General features: G+C 41.1%; 1 protein-coding gene across 1 annotated transcript in view; it reads left to right on the top strand.

Moving 5' to 3' along the window:
- KCNH4 (potassium voltage-gated channel subfamily H member 4) overlaps nt 1-22831 on the top strand; it is a 390445-nt gene that overhangs the window by 196330 nt on the left and 171284 nt on the right. Inside the window, exons 3-4 of the mRNA XM_053717885.1 lie at nt 2548-2679; nt 2789-2916. Of these exons, the coding sequence (XP_053573860.1) occupies nt 2548-2679; nt 2789-2916 (260 nt within the window). The remainder of the gene's footprint in view (nt 1-2547; nt 2680-2788; nt 2917-22831) is intronic.

Here is a 22831-nt window from a genome sequence, read left to right as displayed (position 1 = left end):
GAGTGGCAGAAGTCTTCATCCTATCCGGGCCGAAGAGGACATCCGGACCGGCAGACATCTTCATCCAAGCGGCATCTTCTATCTTCATCCATCCGGAGCGGAGCCATATTCTTCCAGCTGACACGGATCCATCCTCTTCAACTGATGCCTACTCGCAGAATGAAGGTTCCTTTAAATGACATCATCCAAGATGGCGTCCCTCGAATTCCGATTGGCTGATAGGATTCTATCAGCCAATCGGAATTAAGGTAGGAAAAATCTGATTGGCTGATTAAATCAGCCAATCAGATTCAAGTTCAATCCGATTGGCTGATCCAATCAGCCAATCAGATTGAGCTCGCATTCTATTGGCTGTTCTGATCAGCCAATAGAATGCAAGCTCAATCTGATTGGCTGTTTGGATCAGCCAATCAGATTTTTCCTACCTTAATTCCGATTGGCTGATAGAATTCTATCAGCCAATCGGAATTCGAGGGACGCCATCTTGGATGACGTCATTTAAAGGAACCTTCATTCTGCGAGTAGGCGTCGGTTGAAGAGGATGGATCCGCGTCGGCTGGAAGAAGATGGCTCCGCTCCGGATGTCCTCTTCTGCCCGGATAGGATGAAGACTTCTGCTGCTCCGGATGTCCTCTTTTGGTCCACCCATGCCAGGCTGGGTGAACACGACTCAAGGTAGGGAGATCTTCAGGGGGGTAGTGTTAGGTTTATTTAAGGGGGGGTTGGGTTAGAGTAGGGGTATGTGGGTGGTGGGTCTTAATGTTGGGGGGGTTGTATTTTTTTACAGGCAAAAGAGCTGATTACTTAGGGGCATGCCCCGCAAAATGCCCTTTTAAGGGCTGGTAAAAGAGCTTGTTACTTTTTAATTTAGAATAGGGTAGGGACCTTTATTATTTTGGGGGGCTTTTTTATTTTATTAGGGGGCTTAAAGTAGGTGTAATTAGCCTAATATTCTTGTAATCTTTTTTTATTTTTTGTAATTTAGTGTTTGTTTTTTTTGGTAATTTATTTTATTTAATTGTATGTAATTGTAGGTAATTTATTTAATTAATTTATTGATAGTGTAGTGTTAGGTTTAATTGTAACTTAGGTTAGGATTTATTTTACAGGTAATTTTGTAATTTTTTTAACTAGGTAGCTATTAAATAGTTAATAACTATTTAATAGCTATTGTACCTAGTTAAAATAAATACAAAGTTGCCTGTAAAATAAATATAAATCCTAAAATAGCTACAATATAATTATTTGTTAAATTGTAGCTATATTAGGGTTTATTTTACAGGTAAGTATTTAGTTTTAAATAGGAATACTTTAGTTAATAAGATTTATTTTATTTTGTTAGATTAAAATTATATTTAATTTAGGGGGGTGTTAGGGTTAGACTTAGCTTTAGGGGTTAATACATTTATTAGAGTAGCAGCGAGGTTCGGTCGGCAGATTAGGGGTTAATCAGTGTAGGTAAGGTAGCGGCGACGTTGGGGGGGGCAGATTAGGGGTTAATAAATATAATATAGGGGTCGGCGATGTTAGGGGCAGCAGATTAGGGGTACATAGGTATAATGTAGGTTGCGGCTTTGTCCAGAGCGGCAGATTAGGGGGTTAATAGTATAATGCAGGTGTCAGCGATAGCGGGGGGCAGCAGATTAGGGGTTAATGAGTGTAAGGTTAGGGGTGTTTAGACTCGGGGTTCATGTTAGGGTGTTAGGTGCAGACTTAGAAAGTGTTTCCCCATAGGAAACAATGGGGCTGCGTTGGGAGCTTAACGCTGCTTTTTTGCAGGTGTTTTTTTTTTTTCATCCCAAACTGCCCTATTGTTTCCTATGGGTGAATCGTGCACGAACAAGTTTTGCCAGCTTACCGCTACCGTAAGCAACGCTGGTATTGAGAGTTGAAGTGGCGGTACATTCGGCTCAACGCACCCTTTTTGGAGCCTAACGCAGCCCTTCAGACAACTCTAAATACCAGCGTTGTCTTAAGGGTGCGTTGGGAAAAAAAGCTGCGTTAGCTACGCGGGTCTTTACCGACAAAACTCTAAATCTAGGAGAATGTGTCATAGTTTTTGTGGCCTCAGGACAAAAACAGAACTAAAGAAGTATACTTTGGGGTGGCCAAAACTCTAAACATCTCTCTGGAGGGGAGAATTGCAGACAGAGGATATTAGTCACCTTACCTAAATCTGTCCTTGTGTTACTGAACATAATACAGAGAATATATTATTATTTCTTTAAAAGACAAAAATGTATAAGGCCCATAAGACTTATAAAAGATTAATCTGCGGCCCCTGTGTGTTTGAAGTTGGCCATCACTGCTCTAATGCATTCAAGCCTTTTCTAATTGTAGCTTTATGTCTGTTAAAAATAGTAGCTTACATACTGTGTGATGAGTAGTGTAGTAGAGTAGGTAGTGCAAATAGGGTGTTTATATAGCAGTAAGAGGCTTTAACTTTGACCTTGATCCAAGTCTGGCCATAAGCACAGAGCTTTTCAAATTGCACAGTACATTTTCTTTTCTTGACCCTATGCTCTCTCTTTCTTGGTCTCTGGATAGAGAACCTTTTCTGGTGCCTACTGGACATTGTTCCCATCAAGAATGAAAAGGGAGAGGTGGTGCTGTTTCTCTTCTCATTTAAGGATATCACTGAAACCAGAGGGAGGGCTCAGACAAGTGACAGAAAAGAAGGTGAGCTCACTAGTGGCAAAGATGCCATGTTATATTCCAAGACAAAGCTTTCACTGCTGCAGCCTATTCTGTACACATTTGGTAACATAATTTCACTTCTTTCTGATAGAAAAACTGAAGAGTCGGCGCTCTGGGACCTCTCACTTCAGTTCAGTGAGAAGACAAAGCAGGACAATGTTGTGTCACCTGACTGGTCAAGTATCTGGCAGGGATAAGAACGACATTAAACTCAACAGTGTGAGTACTGAGTGATCAATTAAGTGTCCAGTTATGCTTTGATGCTACAGGTAGCATTTCATCTTCTAGACAGTCCAAAACAACTTTTCATCATTCTCTTTTGCAAAATACCCTTTCTCTTTTTCTTCACTCTAAGAGGCCAATTCTCTTAAGATCTTTGGTCTGAAAAGATTATCTAAGAGGTATTGTCAGTATTGCAAGGTGCCGTAAATAATTTTACAAAGGCAAATTTTAGCTTGAGGGTTGTTGATCTCATTAACCCCTTAACAACCAAGGACATACCAGGCACGTCCTACAAAAAAACGATTGCTCATGACCAAGGACGTGCATTGTCCACAGGGGTTTCAAGCGGTGGAAGTAATCGTGATTGCTTCCAAACCCTTTAGGGTATTGCAGCAATGCCTCGATATTGAGGCATAGTACAATACCCTTTCCCAAGCAACCGATGCAGAGAGGGCCACTCTGTGGCCCTCTCTGCATCGGCCAGCGATAGTGCCGATCGTTGGTGTCGTGGGAGAGCTTGGAAGGAGGTGGGTGGGCAGCCTATCGCTGGAGGAGGCGGGAGGAGTGAGGGAAGAGGGCGGGAGCGGGTGGGACCGCTACGGCCACTCTACATCACGGCAGTGAGTGGGAAGGAGGGAAGAGAGGGAAGGAGGAAAGGGGGATCCTTTGTGGGATCCATGTTTGAAAGGGATTTGGGAGGGGGAGAGGGGTTTTTAATGAGGGGGGCAGCTACACTACGGAAAAAAGTGTTTTTTTTTATTTTGAAAAATAATAATGCAATAATTTAGAGCAAACTGGGTACTGGCAGACAGCTGCAAGTACACAAGATGGTGGCAAATAGGTAGAGGGGGGAGGGTTAGAGAGCTGTTTGGGGGGGCTCAGGGAGGTTGGGTGGTAAGGGGGGATCCTACACTGCAGAAAATATATATAAATTTTTTTTTTAATTTTTATACTGGCCGACTTTCTGACAGTACTTAAGATGGTGGTGACAATTGTGATGTGGGGGAGGGAAGAGAGCTGTTTGAGAGGGGTCAGGTGGGAGACCTAGGGGTCCCATGTGTTAGGAGGCTGATCTCTACACTAAAGCTAAAATTAACCCTACAAGCTTCCTAATTAAACCCTTCACTGCTAGGCATAATACAAGTGTGGTGCGCAGTGGCATTTAGCAGCCTTCTAATTAGCAAAAAGCAATGCCAAAGCCATATATGTCTGCTATTGCTTAACAAAGAGGATCCCAGAGAAGCATTTACAACCATTTGTGCCATAATTGCACAATCTGTTTATAAATAATTTCAGTGAGAAACCTAAAGTTTGTGAAAAAGTTAAAAAAAATTTTTTTATTTGATTGCATTTGGCGGTGAAATGGTAGCATGAAATATACCAAAATGGGCCTAGATCAATACTTTGGGTTGTCTACTAAAAAAAAATATATGCATGTCAAGGGATATCCATGGATTCGTGACAGATATCAGTGTTACAAAGTAACTATCACTAATTTAAAAAAAAAAAAAAAATCGTTTGGAAATAGCAAAGTGCTACTTGTACTTATTGCCCTATAACTTGCAAAAAAAGCAAATAACATGTAAATATTGGGTATTTCTAAACTCCTTTTTGGTGGTTGTAGATGTGTAACAGATTTTGGGGCTCAAATTTAGAAAAAGTATGTTTTTTTCATTTTTTTCAAAATATTTCATCATTTTTTTATAGTAAATTATATGATAGGATAAAAATAATGGTATCTTTAGAAGGTCCATTTAATGGCAAGAAAAACAGTATATAATATGTGTGGGTACAGAAAATGAGTAAGAGGAAAATTACAGCTAAACTCAAACACCACAGAAATGTAAAAACAGCCCTGTTCCGACTGAAGCGGAAGTTAAGAAGCATCGGTCCTAAGACCACTGCTCCTTAACTCGTCTGCGACCTCTGAGGTGGCTGACAGCAATCAGCCGATCGAATATGATTGGGTTGATTGACACCCCCTGCTAGCGGCCGATTGGTTGCGAATCTGCAGGGGGCGGTATTGCACTGGCAGTTCACCAGAACTGCTGGTGCAATTATAAATGCAGACAGCGTATGCAGTTGGCATTTATCGATGTGCGGCGGACATGATTCGGTATATAATGGTAAGAAAATTGAAAAATGGTCTGGTCACTAAGAGGTTAATGGGATATAAAAACCCAATTTAGTTTTTTCATGATTCGGATAGCGCGTGCTAGTTTGAACAACTTCCTAATTTACTCTTATTATGAATTGTTCTTCATTCTCTTGGTATCTTTATTTGAAAAGCAGGCATGTAAGCTTAGTAGCCGGCCCATTTTTGGTTCAGCACCTGGGTAACGCTTGCTGATTGGTGGCTAAATGATAAATGATACCAAGCTAGTGAAAGAATAGAATAATAGAATAGAAATAACATTGCATGCTCTATCTGAATCATGAAATACAAAATGTGGGTTTCATATCCCTTTAAAGGGACAGTATACACTCATTTTCATATAACTGCATGTAATAGTCACTACTATAAAGAATAAGATGCACAGATACTGATATAAAAATCCAGTATAAAACTGTTTAAAAACTTACTTAGAAGCTCACAGTTTAGCACTGTTGAAATGGTAGCCGGAAAGCCCACTGCAAGTGGGAAATAAGAAACTCCCCCCCTTCCTTCTTTTGCATATGAAAAGACCCTTTACACAAACAGGAGCAAGCTGGGGTAGGTATCTGACGGTATTCTCATAAAACTTTGGGGCTTGGTTAGGAGTCTGAAAATCAGAGCAATGTTATTTAAAAATAAGCAAAATTATACATTTAAAAAAAAAAAAAAAAACTTTATGGGCTTTATAAATAGATCATCTACAAAACATTTATGCAAAGAAAAAATGAGTGTATAATGGCCCTTTAAGGGCTAGATTACGAATGGAGCAAAAATTAGCGCTCCAGTGTTAACTTTGCTAGAACTAAGCTTTTTGCATGCATCGGGTAACATGTGCATAACAACTTGAAAGTAAAAAAATTGTGCACGAGCGCTAACCTGACATGCACATGAAGTCGAACTTCAAATATCGCGACCACGTTTGCATATTCCCTAGACTTCAATGGAGCTTGAAAAGTGGAAGAAAAAAAAACTAACACCTTTACTCGCGTTTAAAGGGACAGTCTAGGCCAAAATAAACTTTCATGATTCAGATAGAGCATGTAATTTTAAACAATTTTCCAATTTACTTTTATCACCAATTTTGCTTTGTTATCTTGGTATTCTTAGTTGAAAGCTTAAAGGGACACTGAACCCAATTTTTTTTTTCTTTCCTGATTCAGATAGAGCATGCAATTTTAAGCATCTTTCTAATTTACTCCTATTATCAATTTTTCTTCATTTTCTTGCCATCTTTATTTGAAAAAGAAGGCATCTAAGCTTTTTTTGGGGTTCAGAACTCTGGACAGCACTTTTTTATTGGTGGATGAATTTATCCACCAATCAGCAAGGACAACCCAGGTTCACCAAAAATGGGCCGGCATCTAAACTTACATTCTTGCATTTAAAATAAAGATACCAAGAGCATGAAGAAAATTTGATAATAGGAGTAAATTAGAAAGTTGCTTAAAATGTCATGCTCTATCTGAATCATGAAAGAAAAAATTTGGGTACAGTGTCCCTTTAACCTAGGAGGTTCATATGCTAATTTCTTAGAACTTAAAGGCCACCTCTTTTCAGAATGCATTTGAACAGTTTTTCACCACTAGAGGGTGTTAGTTCACGTATTTCCTATAGATAACACTGTGCTTGTGCACGTGAAGTTATCTGGGAGCAGGCACTGATTGGCTAAACTGCAAGTCTGTCAAAATAACTGAAATAAAGGGGCAGTTTGCAGAGGCTTAGATACAAGATAATCACAGAGGGTAAAAGTATATTATTATAACTGTGTTGGCTATGCAAAACTGGTGAATGGGTAATAAAGGGATTATCTATCTTTTAAAACAATAAAAATTCTGGTGTAGACTGTCCCTTTAACCAAGTTCACTAACCTTACACAAAAAATTAATTGTTCATATTCCAATGTTCTTCACATAGCAGAATGTATTAATTTATTCTTAAAGGGACAGTCTACTCCAGAATTTTTACTATTTAAAAAGATAGATAATCCTTTTATTACCCATTCCCCAATTTTGCATAACCAACACAGTTATATTAATATACTTTTTACCTCTGCGACTACCTTGGGGTCCATCTGATAAAAATCGTCGCCCGCAAAAGTAGGCGACGCCAAGATTTGCGCGGGTTTGGTATCCTATATACGGAGTAAGCTAGAAGTTACGCGCGTAGATTTCTGGCGTCGCCCGTAGTTTTTTGGCCCATAGACTGACATACAAAACACGCGTAATTTGCTATCCAATATACGGCGTAAGGACTTACGCGCGCAGATTTCACAAAATCTACTCCATTCTCAGCTCGCCACAAATTGAAGGCGCAGGAACCCTTGCACTGACTTAGAAACCAACGTAACTCTCAGAAGGCCTAACAAATGCATGCCTAACAATATGCATAGCAGCAGCTTGTTCACAAATAGTTAACCTCTTAAAAGCATTTATTATTCCTGCCCCTGCAAGTGTGTCAAACCAATCACAAACAGCATAACCTCTCACCTGCAGCCTTAAAACACTTGCAAATGCACACCCTCATTAGCCACCATGTTTCCCTTGCAGTATATTGCATTTAGAGTCAGACAGCGTCGTGGGGCACAAGGGGTGCTGGAACCCCTACAAGCCCCTGTTTTGGATGGTATCCCTGCTGCTGAGGTCCCTGGTCATGGTGCTGTAGCTGTCCCTGCTCCAGCTGCTGCTGCTGCCCTCCCTGCTCCTCCTGCTGTTGTCCCTGTTCCTGGTGCTCCCCATGCTGCTGTTGCTGCAGCTGCCCATAGGCCAGCAGGGCCTATAAGACGAAGGCTTCAGCAGAGGGGAAGAGCACCAAGGGTACACAGGGTTAGGGTCACCCTGTTTGGGATGACAGAAGTGGAGGTCAGGGAAAAATATCGCTTGACATCCGCAAGCCTCATTAACCTATATGAGGTCTTGAAGGATGATATTGACCCTCAAGCGTATAGGAACCGAGCTCTGACTGGTATGCAGAAGCTGTTGTGTGTTGTACACTTCCTGGCAACTGGCTCATACCAGTCAACAGAGGGGCTTGTGTCTGGCCTAGCGCAGTCTACCTTCTCCAGGATTCTAGGGGAGGTTCTGACTGCTCTAGATAACCAGACACAACGATACATTCATTTCCCCCCATACCCCCCAGGAATGGAACCGTCTTAAACAAGGCTTCTATCGACTGGGGGGTATTCCTAATGTCATGGGGGCAATTGATTGCACACATGTGCGTATTGTGGCCCCACATGAGGAGACAATCCTCTATATTAACAGGAAAGGGTTTCACTCATTGAATTGCCAGATGGTCTGCGATACCAATCTGAAATTCTTACATGTGTATGCAGGCTTCCCGGGGAGTGCACATGATTCCTACACCAGACCTCCTTATTCAATATGTTTGAAAATGGAACACTTTCGGGAGGATGGCTGCTTGGTGAGTACCTTCATTCTGTCTGTATATTTCTAATAAAGGGACACTAAACACATATTTTAATCTCATGTTTCAGATAGAGAATACAATGTTAAACAGCACTACAATTCACTTCTATTATCTCATTGTATTTATTCTTTAGATATCTTATTTTTAAAAAATAGAAATTCACATATATGAGCCAATCATATGAGGCTTCTATGTGCAGCCACCAATCAGCAGCTATTGAGCATATCTAATATGCTTGTCATCAAAAGTTATCTATAGAATGGAGAAAATGATCTAATCTAAGTAAATTATCAAGCTGCTAACAATTGCAGGTTCTTATTAAATGGACAGTCTAGTATAAATTGCACTTCCATTATTCAGATAGGCCTTTTAATTTTAATAAACTATCCTAATTACTTCCATTAACAAAATGTGCACATTATTTGTATACTTTATATTTTTGAGTCACCAGCTCCTACTGACCATGTGCAAGAATAAGTGTGTATGCATATGTGAATGGCTGATGGATGTCACATGGTACAGGTGGATTTTCAAAATACATAACACTTTAAATTGGAATAAAAAATAACTTTGATATTAGACTAAGTGCTATTGCATTGTCTTGTTATCTAGCATTTTTGGATAATGAAAATCTACTGTGTTGACTGGTCCTTTAAAATATATTTTTGGTCTAGACTAATACTGGCATAAAAGTAGATTGCTTATAATGCACAAATTTAATGTTTTTATTAAATCTATCTTTTATATGAGATTCATGTTGTGTCCCTTTAAAGCACATGATGTACCTGTAGTAATCCAAACACATATGTTACATGACAGGTGACGCAGGGTACGGCTGCAGACCATGGCTATTAACCCCCTTGGTGCACCCCATTACAGAGCCACAACTCAGGTACCAGGAGGCACACATAAGAACAAGGAATGTCATTGAAAGGAGCTTTGGCCTATTAAAAACCAGGTTCAGGTGTCTGGATGTTACAGGCGGAGCACTACAGTATAACCCCAACAAAGTGTGTTCCATTGTCAATGCTTGCTGTATTCTACACAACATTGCTGTGGACACACGTTTGTTGGGGGACATTGACCCAGAGCAGCAGCAGCAGCTGGTTCCTGTACCTGAGGATGTGGACAGGGGGACACTGAGGGGGAATAAAGTGAGGGATTATGTCATCCGGGAATACTTCACCTGTAAGTTACTTATTCATAAGTACAGTAAACCGTAACATTCACATGTATTATGATGTTTGACAGTACCTCACCAACCATTGCATGTGTATATATCATGTCTTGCAGAATTTCAAACTTTGGATTTCCACTGCATGTAAGTGAAACTACTACATCCCAACCCCCTTCCCTTAAAGGGACACTATACCCAAACATATTCTTTCATGATTAAGGATAGAGAATATAATTTGTAAAAACCTTAAAATTTAATTCAATTACCTATTTTCATTTATTCTTTAGATATACTTTAACCCCTTAAGGACCAGCGACGTACCCTGTATGTCGCTGGCCTTTTTTTGGGACTTGATTGTTTTATAGCGCGGTCTTGCCACCAGCGTTAAGACTGCTCTATTCCACAAAGCCTTCTGGAGGGAGGACATTAATAGCGTGTTCTTGCTAGACTTGTGCTATTATGTCCTGAAAAAAACCTTAACGACCAGTGACATACAGGGTACATTGTGGTCATTAAGGGGTTAATGAAGACATAGCAATGCACACAGTGAAACAATCGCAGGAGGCATCTATATACAGCTACTAATCAGCAGCTACCAAGCATATCTAGATATGCTTTTCAGCAAAGAATATCAATAGAATGAAGCAACATAAATAATAGAAGCAAATTATTAAGTTTTTTATAATTGTCTTCTCTTTCAAAATCATGAAGGAAAAAAATTTGCTTTCATGTCCCTTTAACAACCCTAATTACTGTATATTTCTCATTTGTTTCATTCATGTTTAGTTCACTATCATTAAGAATGAGGATAATGGATATTTATACCTTATGTTCACACCTTCTTTAAATACATTATTAGTTATATATACCAACGTGTAAATTTATATTGGATGTGAGAAACCTTGATGTACATCTTAGAAGGGAATATTACTATATGTACCGTTGAGACACAACTATGTGATGTGGTTTATTGAGCAGGAATATGTCAGAAACATTATAATAATACCTTTTTTGTCCATTTCAACACAGGTATTATTATATGTTTTACCAATATTACTGTACTAAAACACACCTCACATGGATGTGGATGACAATTGTATGGTAAATAACAGAGGACAAGATTTTTGATGAAATAGAATAATATTTATTTTCTTTTAGGCCTCTTAGATGAGGGGCCTGGAGTGGGTCTTCTGCCTCTCCTGGGTTGTGTGGATCCAGTAGGAGTGCTGGTCACAGACGAGATGCTTGAGGCGATGTCCTGCTGGTGGGTGAAATGCTCCACCAACACACCCAACAGTTGGTTCTGTTCCCTCCATCTGTGGTCACTCTGTATTTGCATGTCCGAAATGACTCGCAGCATTTGTGATTGGTTTTGTACCATAGCTGTTACAGATGCTGCCATGTCCCTTTGCAGCTCAATGGATCGCTGTTGTAAACGCTGTTGGCTCCTATGGAACCTGCGTTGGTCCCTCTGCATTCTTTCACAGGTTGACGTTAGACTCTCACACGTCAATGTTTGCCTCCTCTGTAGGGATATGTATTCCTCACCCATGGCGGAACTCAGTGGATCCATGGGCTCTTCCCCAGCAGGGACTATAGGCACTGGTTCCATTTCTTGATCCTCAGCTGGAGGTGCAGCCACCGGAATCTCAGCTGGAGGTGCAGCCACCGGAATCTCAGCTGGAGGTGCAGCCACCGGAATCTCAGCTGGAGGTGCAGCCACCGGAATCTGAGCTGGAGGTGCAGGCCCAGGAATATGAGCTGGAGGTGCAGGCCCAGGAATATGAGCTGGAGGTGCAGGCCCAGGAATATGAGCTGGAGGTGCAGGCTCAGGAATATGAGCTGGAGGTGCAGGCCCCGGAATCTGAGCTGGAGGTGCAGGGCGATGGATTTCAGTTGGTGGAGCTCTTCCAACTGCTGCCGATGGTACAGATGTCCGGACTGATAGTCCCATTGGCTGCTGGTGTGCATCCACTCAGCCTGCTGGTATAATCCTTGAGTGGCATGATATTCTTGTGGGGGGGTAAAGACATCTACCCTTCGGGGCTGGCGTGGCTCCCCCTCCAAGCCAAAGGAATAATCCTCCGGCCAGGGCTCCTGCCAGGTATCCTCCTGTAATGCAGGCGGCATAATATTGGGATTCTCAATTGAGGCAGTCCAACCCATGTCATGCCTGGCATACTCCTGCTGGATTCTCTGGACCGGTGGTTGAGGTGGAGATATACTTTGATCCGGTGTTGGGGAATTCATGGGCGTAGGCACCCTGGTGACTGGAGGTTCTGTGGAGGAGTCAAATGATGAGAGGGATTAGTACAGTCAGATATCTATCCATGTGGGCATACAATGTACATGCTAGGGCCTATCCACATTCTCATGTCAAACTCTATAACATGCATGTGCACATTGAGATTTGTGATATGATGGGTTTTAATATGCAAAGTATACATGTATGTGCTTCATACAATAGTTCTGTGTACATGTCAGTGATGGAGAAAATGTGTTCTTTAAGTGACACTATGGTTGTGATGACTATGGTGTCCATTTACTGAAAAGTCTACATGTGGCTTGTGGCCTGTGTTACTCTGAGACATGTTAGTATTTCACTATTCCACCTCATATCATGATTTTCAATGTGTTAAGTAGCATTAAATGGACATGCAACCCATATTTATTATTTCATGATTCAGCTAGCCAAGCATGGAATTTTAAACAAACTTGTAATTTACTTCCATTAGCTAATATGCTTCATTATCTTGATATTCTTAGCTGAAATGCATTTCTAGATAGGCTCATAAGCTGCTGATTGGTGGCTGCACATCAATGCCTCGTGTGATTGCCTCACCCATGTGCATTGATATTTAATAAACTAAGATTATGAAAATAATGATGAAAAATAGATAATAGAAGTAAATTGGGATGTTGTTTAAAACTGTATTCTCTATCTGAATAATGAAATAAACTTATTTGTGTTTCATGTCCCTTTAATGTTAAATCTCATTGTATATTTTGTTGTTAGTAAGCAAAATACCATGCTCCTCATTGTGTACATGAATGTGTGACAATATAGGATGTTATAACTCAAATACATATAATACTGGTGTGTGGGATGTTACTCACCAGCATGCTGTGCTGATGTTGCAGCCCCTGAGTCACGAGCCCCTGGAAGTCCACGGACTGCTGTGAGGCTCAGGGACCTACGAATGAGCTCCTGCCACTCATTGTATTCCGCCTCATAGTGAGGCCCACCTCCTGTTGCCCTCTGGGACATTGCTTCCTGGCCCATCTTCTCCTTGACTCTCCTCTTACAATCATTCCACCTCTTCTTTAGGCCATCCACATTCCTCCTCTGTTGGGACACACCATTGACGGCTTCCACCACCTTCTGCCAAGCATCTTTACGCCTATGGGCAACTCCTTTGCCCTTCTCTTGTCCAAAGAGGGAATTATGGTTCTCCAGGACAGCCTGGACTAGAGCGAGGTTTTCTGCAAAACTGAAATTAGGACACCTCATACGCTCCTCGTCCTGGGCCGCCTGGCTCCCTCCCTGGGATGTCCCTGGTGTGGGTTCCTCCCTATCCTCTCCCTCCTCCCCCCTTCTATCCCCATGTGCACCCTCTATCCCTCTTCTAAGTGTGCCTGGCCTTGGGGCAACCCCACTCCCATCCTCCCTTCTGGCTCTCCCTCTCCCCACTCCGCTCACTCCCTGACGGGGACCCTGCTGCTCCTCCTGTCCATAATCCTCTCCCTGCAACTCCCCTTCCCTCCTCCCCCCAGCCCTAGCTCTCCCTGACTTCCTCACACTACACACACTCACACACTCAGACTCACTCCCACTTCAATCACACACAATCACAACCAGACACTCAGCCTTTCAAACTGTAAAAGATAAATAAAATGTGTAAGGTGTTATAAAAAAAAAAGTGTTGTGTATTTTGTATATGTGTGTATGCAAAATGTGTGCAATATGAAAAAAAGTGTAAGTAAATGTACAGGCTTAACAATCCAACAATCCGACCTAACTAACTTAATGAAATGCTCCTTTCTCACTACTCTTACCACTAATCTCTCTACTCACTGTAGTGTGCTGTAGCTCCAAGAACCAACCAAACACACTAAAGAAATGGCGGCTGCGCAGGTGTTTAAGTATGAATTTTGAATCTCGTCATTACGTGGCGAATCTCTTAGAACTGGCGTTATTTTTTACGAGTCGTAGGCTAATTTGCATAAAACTACACTTTATTGAGACTTTACGTGAACGAAATACAGACGCAAGTACTTGCGACGACTAAAAGGTGTATTTGCGCACATTTTGCCTGCTCGTCGGTTTTTCAGACTTACGCCAGTTTAGCATCTGACGGTGCTGAATATTGGATAGCTCGAGTTGCGAGCTGAAACTGCGGGCGACGCGGGTTACCTCGCTTGCGCCGCAAACTACGATCTATATCGGATCGCGCCCCTTGTATCTAAGCCTCTGCAGACTGCCCTCTTATTTCAGTTCTTTTGACACACTTGCATTTTAACCAATCAGTGCTGACTAATAAATAACACCACAGGAGTGAGCACAATGTTATCTTTATGGAACACTTAAACTAGCTCTGTCTAGCTGTGAAAAACAGTCAAAATGCACTGAGATAAGAGGTGGCCGTCAAGGGCGTAGAAATTAGCATATGAGCTTCCATAGGTTTAGCTTTTAACAAAGAATCCCAAGAGAACAAATCTGATGATAAAAGTAAATTGAAAAGTTGTTTAAAATTGCATGCCTTATCTGAATCATGAAAGTTTAATTTTTACTAGGCTCTCCCTTTAAATATACTGTATGTATATATATATATATATATATATATATATATATATATATATATATATATATATATATATATATATATATATATATATATATATCTCAAAATAACAAGAGTATTGCATTGAGCAATGATACTTTTTTATTGGATTAACTATACATTTATAAGTTGACAAGCTTTCGGAAGAGTTCCTTCCTTTATCAAGTCTGAAGCAATACTGACTGAAGGAACTCTTCTGAAAGCTTGTCAACTTATAAATGTATAGTTAGTCCAATAAAAAAGTATCATTGCTCAATGCAATACTTGTTATTTTGATATCTAAATCTCTGGACTAACACGGCTACTCCAATCAACGTATATATATACTGTATATACACATTTACATATAGGAATAACTATTTAAACATACTTACAACATTTTCCCATATGCAAGGAACATTGGAATGTGAAATATTTAAAGTAAATTTCGCCTAAATATGATTTTTCATGTTTTCAGCTATTTGCCTGCAAAGGGCTCCAATGCACTTATATACATGTCTATATATTTATACATATGTATTTATGTGTTTATATGTGTATATATGTCTGAAAAACATAATTTATGCTTACCTGATAAATTCCTTTCTTCTGTAGTGTGATCAGTCCACGGGTCATCATTACTTCTGGGATATTACTCCTCCCCAACAGGAAGTGCAAGAGGATTCACCCAGCAGAGCTGCATATAGCTCCTCCCCTCTACGTCACTCCCAGTCATTCGACCAAGGACCAACGAGAAAGGAAAAGCCAAGGGTGAAGTGGTGACTGGAGTATAAATTAAAAAATATTTACCTGCCTTAAAAACAGGGCGGGCCGTGGACTGATCACACTACAGAAGAAAGGAATTTATCAGGTAAGCATAAATTATGTTTTCTTCTGTTAAGTGTGATCAGTCCACGGGTCATCATTACTTCTGGGATACCAATACCAAAGCAAAAGTACACGGATGACGGGAGGGATAGGCAGGCTCTTTATACAGAAGGAACCACTGCCTGAAGAACCTTTCTCCCAAAAATAGCCTCCGATGAAGCAAAAGTGTCAAATTTGTAAAATTTGGAAAAAGTATGAAGCGAAGACCAAGTTGCAGCCTTGCAAATCTGCTCCACAGAGGCCTCATTCTTGAAGGCCCAAGTGGAAGCCACAGCTCTAGTAGAATGAGCTGTAATTCTTTCAGGAGGCTGCTGTCCAGCAGTCTCATAAGCTAAACGAATTATGCTACGAAGCCAAAAAGAAAGAGAGGTAGCAGAAGCTTTTTGACCTCTCCTCTGCCCAGAGTAAACGACAACAGAGAAGACGTTTGTCGAAATTCCTTAGTTGCCTGTAAGTAAAATTTTAGAGCACGGACTACATCCAGGTTGTGCAGTAGACGTTCCTTCTTCGAAGAAGGATTTGGGCACAAAGAAGGAACAACAATCTCTTGATTGATATTCCTGTTAGTAACTACCTTAGGTAAGAACCCAGGTTTAGTACGCAGAACTACCTTATCCGAATGAAAAAATCAAATAAGGAGAATCACAATGTAAGGCTGATAATTCAGAGACTCTTCGAGCAGAGGAAATAGCCATTAAAAATAGAACTTTCCAAGATAACAACTTTATATCAATGGAATGAAGGGGTTTCAAACGGAGACGCCCTGTAAAACATTAAGAACCAGGTTTAAACTCCATGGTGGAGCAACAGTTTTAAACACAGGCTTAATCCTGGCCAAAGCCTGACAAAAAGCCTGGACGTCAGGAACCTCTGACAGACGTTTGTGTAACAGAATGGACAGAGCTGAGATCTGTCCCTTTAATGAACTAGCAGATAAACCCTTTTCTAAACCTTCTTGTAGAAAAGACAATATCCTAGGAATCCTAACCTTACTCCAAGAGTAACCTTTGGATTCACACCAATATAGGTATTTACGCCATATCTTATGGTAAATCTTTCTGGTAACAGGTTTCCTAGCCTGTATTAAGGTATCAATAACTGACTCAGAAAACCCACGTCTTGATAAAATCAAGCGTTCAATTTCCAAGCAGTCAGCTTCAGAGAAGTTAGATTTTGATGTTTGAAGGGACCCTGTATCAGAAGGTCCTGTTTCAGAGGTAGAGACCAAGGTGGACAGGATGACATGTCCACCAGGTCTGCATACCAAGTCCTGCGTGGCCACGCAGGTGCTATTAGAATCACTGATGCTCTCTCTTGTTTGATTCTGGCAATCAATCGAGGAAGCATCGGGAAGGGTGGAAACACGTAAGCCATCCTGAAGTCCAAGGTGCTGTCAGGGCATCTATCAGGACTGCTCCTGGATCCCTGGATCTGGACCCGTAACGAGGAAGCTTGGTGTTCTGTCGAGACGCCATGAGATCTATCTCTGGTTTGCCCCAACGTCGAAGTATTTGGGCAAAGACCTCCGGATGAAGTTCCCACTCCCCCGGATGAAAAGTCTGACGACTTAAGAAATCCGCCTCCCAGTTCTCCACTCCCGGGATGTGGCTTGCTGACAGGTGGCAAGAGTGAGACTCTGCCCAGCGAAGTATCTTTGATACTTCCATCATAGCTAGGGAGCTTCTTGTCCCTCCCTGATGGTTGATGTAAGCTACAGTCGTGATGTTGTCCGACTGAAACCTGATGAACCCCCGAGTTGTCAACTGGGGCCAAGCCAGGAGGGCATTGAGAACTGCTCTCAATTCCAGAATGTTTATTGGCAGGAGACTCTCCTCCTGACTCCATTGTCCCTGAGCCTTCAGAGAATTCCAGACGGCACCCCAACCTAGAAGGCTGGCGTCTGTTGTTACAATTGTCCAGTCTGGTCTGCTGAATGGCATCCCCCTGGACAGATGTGGCCGAGAAAGCCACCATAGAAGAGAATTTCTGGTCTCTTGATCCAGATTCAGAGAAGGGGATAAGTCTGAGTAATCCCCATTCCACTGACTTAGCATGCACAGTTGCAGTGGTCTGAGGTGTAAGCGTGCAAAGGGTACTATGTCCATTGCCGCTACCATTAAGCCGATTACCTCCATGCATTGAGCCACTGACGGGTGTTGAATGGAATGAAGGGTGCGGCAAGCACTTTGAAGTCTTGTTAGCCTGTCCTCTGTCAGGTAAATCTTAATTTCTACAGAATCTATAAGAGTCCCCAGGAAGGGAACTCTTGTGAGTGGAACGAGTGAACTTTTCTTTTCGTTCACCTTCCATCCATGTGACCTTAGAAATGCCAGTACTAACTCTGTATGAGACTTGGCAGTTTGAAAGCTTGAAGCTTGAATCAGAATGTCGTCTAGGTATGGAGCTACCGAGATTCCCCGCGGTCTTAGTACCGCCAGAAGAGCACCCAGAACCTTTGTGAAGATTCTTGGAGCTGTAGCCAATCCGAATGGAAGAGCCACAAACTGGTAATGCCTGTCTAGGAAGGCAAACCTTAGGTACCGGGTAATGATCTTTGTGAATCGGTATGTGAAGGTAGGCATCTTTTAAATCTACAGTGGTCATGTACTGACCCTCTTGGATCATAGGTAAAATTGTCCGAATAGTCTCCATCTTGAACGATGGGACTCTTAGGAATTTGTTTAGGATCTTTAAGTCCAGGATTGGTCTGAAAGTTCCCTCTTTTTGGGAACCACAAACAGATTTGAGTAAAACCCCTGTCCCTGTTCCGATCGTGGAACAGGATGATTACTCCCATTAACAAGAGCTCTTGTACGCAGCGTAGAAACGCCTCTTTCTTTGTCTGGATTGTTGACAACCTTGACAGATGAAATCTCTCTCTTGGAGGAGAGTATTTGAAGTCCAGAAGGTATCCCTGAGATATTATCTCTAGCGCCCAGGATCCTGGACATCTCTTGCCCAAGCCTGGGCGAAGAGAGAAAGTCTGCCCCCCACTAGATCCGATCCCGGATCGGGGGCCCTCAATTCATGCTGTTTTAGGGGCAGCAGCAGGTTTCCTGGTCTGCTTGCCCTTGTTCCAGGACTGGTTAGGTTCCAGCCTTGTCTGTAGCGAGCAACTGCTGCTTCCTGTTTTGGTGCAAAGGAAATTGATGCTGCTCCAGCTTTGAAATTACGAAAGGAACGAAAATTAGACTGTCTAGCCTTAGCTTTGGCTTTGTCCTGAGGCAGGGCATGGCCTTTACCTCCTGTAATGTCAGCGATAATCTCTTTCAACCCGGGCCCGAATAAGGTCTGCCCTTTGAAAGGTATATTAAGCAATTTAGACTTAGAAGTAACATCAGCTGACCAGGATTTTAGCCACAGCGCCCTGCGTTCCTGAATGGCGAATCCTGAATTCTTCGCCGTAAGTTTAGTAAGATGTACTACGGCCTCCGAAATGAATGAATTAGCTAGTTTAAGGACTCTAAGCCTGTCCGTAATGTCGTCCAGAGTAGCTGAACTAATGTTCTCTTCCAGAGACTCAATCCAGAATGCCGCTGCAGCCGTGATCGGCGCAATGCATGCAAGGGGTTGCAATATAAAACCTTGTTGAACAAACATTTTCTTAAGGTAACCCTCTAATTTTTTATCCATTGGATCTGAAAAAGCACAGCTATCCTCCACCGGGATAGTGGTACGCTTAGCTAAAGTAGAAACTGCTCCCTCCACCTTAGGGACCGTTTGCCATAAGTCCCGTTTGGTGGCGTCTATTGGAAACATTTTTCTAATATCGGAGGGGGTGAGAACGGCACACCGGGTCTATCCACTCCTTAGTAACAATTTCAGTAAGTCTCTTAGGTATAGGAAAAACCTCAGTACTCGCCGGTACCGCAAAATATTTATCCAACCTACACATTTTCTCTGGTATTGCAACTGTGTTACAATCATTCAGAGCCGCTAACACCTCCCCTAGTAATACACGGAGGTTTTCCAGTTTAAATTTAAAATTTGAAATATCTGAATCCAGTCTGTTTGGATCAGAACGTCACCCACAGAATGAAGTTCTCGTCCTCATGTTCTGCCACCTGTGACGCAGTGTCTGACATGGCCTAATATTATCAGCGCACTCTGTTCTCACCCCAGAGTGATCACGCTTACCTCTTAGTTCTGGTAATTTAGCCAAAACTTCAGTCATAACAGTAGCCATATCCTGTAATGAGATTTTGTAATGGCCGCCCAGATGTACTCGGCGCTACAATATCACGCACCTCCCAATCGGGAGATGCAGGGTATTGACACGTGAGGCGAGTTAGTCGGCATAACTCTCCCCTCGTTGTTTGGTGAAATTTGTTCAATTTGTACAGATTGACTTTTATTTAAAGTAGCATCAATACAGTTAGTACATAAATTTCTATTGGGCCTCCACTTTGGCATTGCAACAAATGACACAGGTATCATCCTCTGAATCAGACATGTTTAACACACTAGCAAATAAACTTGCAACTTGGAATACAATTCAATTAGAATAATATTAAAAACGTACTGTGCCTTTAAGAAGCACAGAAGATCTATGACAGTTGAAAATTAATAAATTGAAAACAGTTATAGTGTAAACAACACAACTTTAGCAAAGGTTTAATCCCATTAGCAAAGATAACAAATTCTGAAAGCAGGAAACAAATTACAGAATAAACGTTTTTTATCTCAGTCAACTATAATTCTCACAGCTCTGCTGAGAGAAATTACCTCCCTCAAAATAAGTTTTGAAGACCCCTGAGTTCTGTAGAGATGAACCGGATCATGCAGGAAATACCATGAGCTGCTGACTGAAATATTGATGCGTAGCAAAAGCGCCAAAAAAACGGCCCCTCCCCCTCACACACAACAGTGAGAGAGAACAGAAACTGTCAGAAAAAAGATTAAGCAACTGCCAAGTGGAAAAATAGTGCCCAAACATTTATTCACTCAGTACCTCAGCAAATGAAAACGATTTTACATTCCAGCAAAAACGTTAAACATAATTTCTAGTTAATAAACAGCTTTATGTACTTCTTACAGTGTAATTCTAGTGAAGTACCATTCCCCAGAATACTGAAGTGTAAAGTATACATACATGACATTATATCGGTATGGCAGGATTTTCTCATTAATTCCATTGTCAGAAAATAAAAGCTGCTACATACCTCTATGCAGATTCATCTGCCCGCTGTCCCCTGATCTGAAGTTTACCTCTCCTCAGATGGCCGAGAAACAGCAATATGATCTTAACTACTCCGGCTAAAATCATAGCAAAAACTCTGGTAGATTCTTCTTCAAACTCTGCCAGAGAGGTAATAACACACTCCGGTGCTATTTTAAAATAACAAACTTTTGATTGAAGATATAAAACTAAGTATAATCACCATAGTCCTCTCACACATCCTATCTAGTCGTTGGGTGCAAGAGAATGACTGGGAGTGACGTAGAGGGGAGGAGCTATATGCAGCTCTGCTGGGTGAATCCTCTTGCACTTCCTGTTGGGGAGGAGTAATATCCCAGAAGTAATGATGACCCGTGGACTGATCACACTTAACAGAAGAAATAAATATATTTACATATAAAAAATGTGTATGTATATATCTCTATCCCTTTTAAGGCTTTTTTTCCTAACACCTCATACCTTTGAAGTCTTATAACTTTTTTATGCAATATTTTTTTGGGATAATTTTTATTAGACAGTGTTATTATGTTTGTAACTGTACTGTGCAATCTGTTTTTTAATATGTTTTGTGCAAATGTTTTGTTTTGCTTAACAGTTAACCAGAGCTCTGAGGTTGTGCTAACCCGTCGAGAGTTAAAATCAATTGCGCTCAAGTAAACGCGTTTACTTTCAACTAGTAATATGTGTGCTATTTCAGATGCACATAAAGAGCCATGATATACCCCTTATCGCTCGCACACAACAGTTAGCGCGCCACTCGTAATCTAGCACTAAGTGGGATTCTGGATGTGAAGGCGAGATGTGCATTACATAATGCTCAAGTAAAAAAGAACAATTTTGCGGGATTTGATAATTGAGCCCTATTTTTTGACAATTAAACCCTAAGGGCTATAATATAAAAAAAATTCTGGCGGCATTCACAGGGACGGAACTAACAGAATTCTCTTGTAAAAAGGAGGAAATTAGATATCCCAGAGAAAGGAGAGCTGCCTTCCATAGAAAGTAATAAGGCTGTCTGGGATAAAGAATGTCACAGAGTAGAGGGAGGTTAACAGGGGAGCACCTGGCACTGATATAAATTCTTAGTTTGCATCAACTACAAATTACACCAAAAGGGTTTAGTATACATTATTTTTCTGTCAGTTAAATGAGTGCACTATGAATTTTACAACAGTTGATATAAATCAGTGAGATGTGCAGAGTATAGAGTGAGAGTTGTAAGTGAACTTTAGGCACACCTGTGAACTCACCTGTCCCTCCAACTTTCTAACACTGCCATGCTCATTTCACATAGAAAACATACAAAGTGCAATGCAATTTCTAAACGATACACAGAAATATACAAAGTATGATACTATTTTTTTAAAGTTACACAGAAACGTTCAAAGCACAATCAGTATTTTTAAAATCACAAAAAACATCAAAAATACATTTAACAGTACAGTTACACTCATAATAACACTCATACAAATTATTCAATACAAATAAAGTATTAAAAAGTTATGAGGGATTAAATACATGAGGTTTCAGGTGTTAGTAAAAAAAAAGGTAGTCAGAGGGATTTAAAGGGACAGGAAACCCTCAAATTTTCTTTCATTATTTGGATAGAACATAGAATTTTAAACAACTTTCCTATTTACTTTCATTATCAAATTAGCTTTGTTCATCTTGTTATACTTTGCTAGAACAACATTGCACTACTGGCAGCAAGATGAACACATCTAGTCAGCCAATCACAAAAGACAAATGTGTACAGGCACCAATTAGCAGCAGCTCCCACTAGTGTGTGATATGTGCGTATCTTTTTCAACAAGGGATACTAAGAACAAAGCACATTTGAAATAGAAGTGAATTAAAAGTGTCTTAAAATTAGATGCTCTATCGGTATCATGCAAGTTTAATTTTGACTTTCCTATCCCTTTAACATTGAGATACATACATACACATTTTTAAATATTTATATGTATGTGTGTGTGTATATATATATATATGTATTGTAGTTAAAAAAGGAGAGCGCCACACACTGAGAAATGTATATTTTAGTTACTTAGTTTTAATCAACTAAAGATTTTATGCCACTAGTATATACTAGGCCCTCTATTTAAACAAAGTCTGTCGGACCTGATCCGACAGTGCGGATCAGGTCCGACAGACCTTGCTGAATACGGAGAGCAATACGCTCTCCGTATTCACATTGCACCAGCCGCTTACAAGAGCGGCTGGTGCGAACGCCGCCCCCTGCAGACTCGCGGCCAATGGGCCGCCGA

The sequence above is a fragment of the Bombina bombina genome, chromosome 1 (assembly GCF_027579735.1).
Source record: "Bombina bombina isolate aBomBom1 chromosome 1, aBomBom1.pri, whole genome shotgun sequence".
NCBI lineage: Eukaryota > Metazoa > Chordata > Amphibia > Anura > Bombinatoridae > Bombina > Bombina bombina.
Note: the sequence above shows the minus strand (reverse complement) of the source record. Positions and strands in the feature narration are given on the sequence as shown.